This window comes from Myzus persicae, unplaced genomic scaffold (assembly GCF_001856785.1).
Source record: "Myzus persicae strain clone G006 unplaced genomic scaffold, MPER_G0061.0, whole genome shotgun sequence".
Lineage (NCBI taxonomy): Eukaryota > Metazoa > Arthropoda > Insecta > Hemiptera > Aphididae > Myzus > Myzus persicae.
In genome coordinates, this window is record NW_019101873.1 from 1 (window position 1) to 4,637 (window position 4,637).

The following is a 4,637-nucleotide window of genomic DNA, read 5'->3' on the forward strand; positions in this document are numbered from 1 at the left end:
AGTATTGGTCACACTACGCCCGATATTGGCCGATTCGAGACCGTCAAATTCGTCCGATTTTTCGGGTTCATTTATCGGCCGAATTTTCTGGTCTCACTACACCCGTCATCGGTCAAATATACACAACCGTTTGAATTTATTGTAATATGCCTCATTCGTGTTCACTAGTTGTATGAAATGGAAGTAATCAACCAACTTTATTTTTTGGAAACCAGTCCTGTTCTAAAGTATTTACTGTTCAGTGAAAAAGTAGAAAGGCAATGGTGGGTCAACAGAATATTTGAAGAAAGGGAAAAATATGGTGAATTTCACACGCTTTTCCCACAACTTTTAAAACAGCCAATCAAATTTTTTGAATATATGAGGGTATCACCTGAAACCTTTTTTTATATTTTGGAAAAAATTCGTCCATACATAGAAAAGTATTGCAGTTTCAGAAAATGCATAATTCCAGAAGAAAGACTTGTAGTAACTTTAAGGTAAATATTATTATTTATATTAATATTATTGTTAATAGGTAATCATTACTTTATAATTTTTCAATTAATATATAAAATAACTAATATGAAATGAGATAATTATAATTTTCCGAGGCTATAATTATGTTTTTTTTACACAAATTTAATTTAACACGAATAAAGTTATTGAAAAAATAGATCAGTATAAAATAGTAAAAAATTTTATTGAACAAATTTATGAGAATAAAATAATGAAAACAACTTTTATTGAACAATTTAATAAGAAAAACAACGTTTCGTACTTTCAATTTAAAAAAAAAATAATATACATAACTTTTTAATATTATAGTAAAAAATTAACTTGCTTATAAAATATACATTTTTTTTATTCGTTGTTAATGTTTGGCCAAGAAGATAAACATGCATTATCTACAGCTGTAGGATTTAAGTTTGGTTGACCACAAGGAATAGTGTTCTTAATATTAGACTGGCCATTTGTTGAAGTATATTCGGGCTGATGCATATAGTATGAGGTTATAGGGGGAATCGATGAATTGACAAAGAATGTTGAAGGAGTAAAAGTATTACTTGATCCAGTGGTATTTTCAGTTTGTTCTGCCATTACAACATTTTGAAGTTTAAGCCTTACAGCTAACTTTCTGTGTTTTGGTATTTCTCTTAAATGAGGCAACAAACTCATAAGGAAATGAAAATCTTCATCTTCATCATTATTTTTTTTTTGTGAATTTGCCTGTATCGTATTGAACTGTAGAAGTTTTTGTTTTTCGATTGCTAGTAAATCTTGCATCACATCATTTCTTCCCTTCTTTTTTTTTGATGATGGTCCTTCTTCAAAAGATAAAATACCAGACGATGGATTTTCAGTACGTTTTTCAGAAAAACTTGTTTCATCAAAATCATTCACGACATCAATGGACGAATTACATGGTGAATTTGGAAAGCTCTCTTGTTCATCAATATGAGTTTTTGATCGTTCTACTATGTTTCCCACCATTTTTCTAGGAGTTATATTATCCTTTAAAAAATATAACGACTCAAAATATTTCCACTGAGATTCAACAGCTTCTTCTAATCCTGATCCTGTGGGACGTTTTAATTTTTTAAATTCTTTCCTAAATGTATCTCTTAAACTTGCCCATTTAGTCTTTAAAATATCACCTATGTAAAAAAAAAAAATTAGCCTACTAAATGTTTATACATATTATAATTATATTATATTATATTTGTATTGTTATTACTTCTTAGTTGTTTTTATTTACGGCATCCGTGCGGTAAGTTGAATTAATATTATACAATTTTAGAAAATAAGTAAAATCATTATTCATGGCTATTTAAATATAATTTCGTTCAAAATTGAACTTTAAATAACTAAAAAAAAACTGTGTTCGTGTATATTTTTAGATTTTTTGATTATGGAAATAACTACTTATACCTATGGAGAAGGTTTTAAATGTTCAATCCTTAGCTACAAAATTTGAATATTTTATCAATTTTTAATTACAAAATAATTATTAAATTTTAAATTTGATAAATATTGTTAATATTTAAACTTCAAATTCTTATAAAAAAAATTATGTCTATGTATTTTTAATATTTTCAACTAACTATTGTAGCAATATATCAGGAGTCTTGAAGGATTTTTGGTCCAACACATAAAATTGTATTGATATTTATAAAAAAAAAACTAAAAAAATTGAAATTTGAAATTTACCGTAAGAATGAGTCAACATTATTTAAGTTTAGAAAATGAAAATATAAACATTCAGTGAAAATTACATGTATTCGCAGTTATTGAGAAATCGAGTAAATATCCAATGTTGTAAAAATATGTACTTCAAACGCTCATAAAAATTTAATTTGACTATCTTGTAGAATTTTTTTTTGTTAAAGGTGGACAAACTTATGAGGAATCTTGTTTTACATTTTCAAATCTTAGATTTACAAAGCAACATTTTTATGAATTTCTAGCTCCAAAATAATTTGCACATTTTCGTTGTTTTTACGTATTTTATCAATATTTGAACTTTAAATGCTTATAAAAAAAAAATGTGGCTAGATTTTTAATATTTTTAAAATATCACTGTAACAATATATTAGGAGACTTATATTAAATTTTTAAGATTTTTTTACTCAACAAATACAATTTTATTGACATTCATAGAAAAAGGTTAGAAAAAGGTTCAAAAAGTTGAAAAATGTAATACAAGGTTTCTCACACAAATTGTTAAGTACAATAGCAGTTTAAAAATATTAAAAATACATAATATTATATATGCATGTACATGCATAATGTACATAATTATTTTTTATTTATTTAAGTTCAAGTTTAGTATTACCATAAAAATATTATTCCTGGGTACTTGAAACTTTTAGAAGTTCTTTGATTTGTTTTGCCAATAATTGCTTATTTTTTTTCAAGGAAATGTATGTTTATTTATTTGTATTTTTTAGGTATCTATCTACAGGCACATCTTATCGAGCGTTGTCATTTTCATTCCGTATGGCCCATAATACAATTGGTAAAATTATCTACGAGACTTGTAATGCTATTTGGGAGGTTTTTTCTAGCATTCATATGCCGTTCCCAAGCACTGAATTATTTGAACAAATTGCCTATGATTTTGAGAAACTATGGAAATTCCCGAACTGTATTGGATGTATTGACTCAAAACATATACGTATAAAATGCCCAAATAACTCTGGTTCGATGTTTTATAATTACAAAGGTTACTTTTCTGTCCACTTACAAGGAGTCTGTGATGCCAAATATAAATTTATATCGGTTGATATAGGAGCATACGGACGACAGAGCGATAGTGGAATATTTACCGAATCAAATATTTTTAAAAATTTGGAAGCTAAATCCTTCAATGTACCTAATTACAGACCATTACCAAACACAACTACTCCAATGCCATTTGTTCTATTGGGTGATCAAGGATATCCACTGAAAGATTATCTATTAAGACCCTATCCATTCGATAAAAATTTGGATTCGGCAAAAGAAACATTTAATTACCGTTTGAGCAAAGCTCGGCGTATGATTGAATGCACTTTTGGAATTTTGGTATCGAAATGGAGATGTTTAAAATCCGAACTTCAAATGAACCCGGAACATGTTGATATAGTTATTAAGACTATATGTTTATTGCATAATATTATCATCGATAAAGAAAGTGTAGATGAAACACTACTGGAGCAGGTTCGGCGTGACCCAACCATCAACTCAGAAACACATTCAGTATCTAGACGCAATAACAGATCAAGAACGGAAGCATACATAATACGTGATACTTTTAAAGATTATTTCACAACTGTTGGAGCTATAATATAAAAGTAACAATTGTTAAATTGTACCTATAATAATATTATATAATTATTCATACCTAAATTTGTATTTTATTTATTACCTATTTATCAAATTTAATTCAGATTTACCACCATCACAATATTAATAATAATAATAATAAACAATAATCTCAATTACAATATTTTATGAAATTTATGTATTTATATTTTTATATTTACTTACCTTTGACCTGCATTTCTTTTTCAATTTCCTGCCACAATTTTCTGGTTACATCTCTGTTATGGTGTTTTTTGCTTGTAGAATCCCATATAGGTTCTCTTTCAAAAACTAAACTAATTAGTCGTTCGCAATCAACCATTATTTCAAAATTCCAAGATACTTTTTTTTAAATAAAACACAGGCAATGAAACACAAAAACTAGTTACGTATGACGTACCGTCTTCTTACTAGTGTTTGATGTAAATGAATAATAATACCTAATAATAATAAAACCTAATAATAATAATTGTTCAACTATATTGGTATTATTTCGGATTGGTAGACGATGCGTGGGAAATATCCATTTTCGGCTTCAAACGGCCGATAAAAACAAATAATATTGTTTTTGCCCGTTAACGGTCGTATACGGCCGAATTATTCTGAACTAGTGTGACCATTATAAATAGATTCAATTGAATTAATATATTCGGGCGTATACGGCCGAATTCGGCCGAACGTTTTTCGGCCGATATCGGGCGTAGTGTGACCAATACCTAAAGGTGCCGTCCGCCGCATGATAATAATATAAATATCTAATAAATAATTATTATGATACATTATTAGATCCCCCCTCCCCGAGACCTAGCCAT

General features: G+C 28.0%; 1 protein-coding gene across 1 annotated transcript; it reads right to left on the reverse strand.

Moving 5' to 3' along the window:
* Window positions 1–808: 808 nt before the first annotated feature.
* On the reverse strand, window positions 809–4,540 carry LOC111030624. Its single transcript, XM_022310209.1, has 2 exons — window positions 4,012–4,540; window positions 809–1,655 (listed from the first exon to the last, which is right to left on the reverse strand). Exons 1-2 carry the CDS (start codon window positions 4,145–4,147, stop codon window positions 844–846), a joined length of 948 nt encoding a protein of 315 aa, XP_022165901.1. The 5' UTR covers window positions 4,148–4,540; the 3' UTR covers window positions 809–843.
* Between the last annotated feature and the right edge of the window lie 97 nt (window positions 4,541–4,637).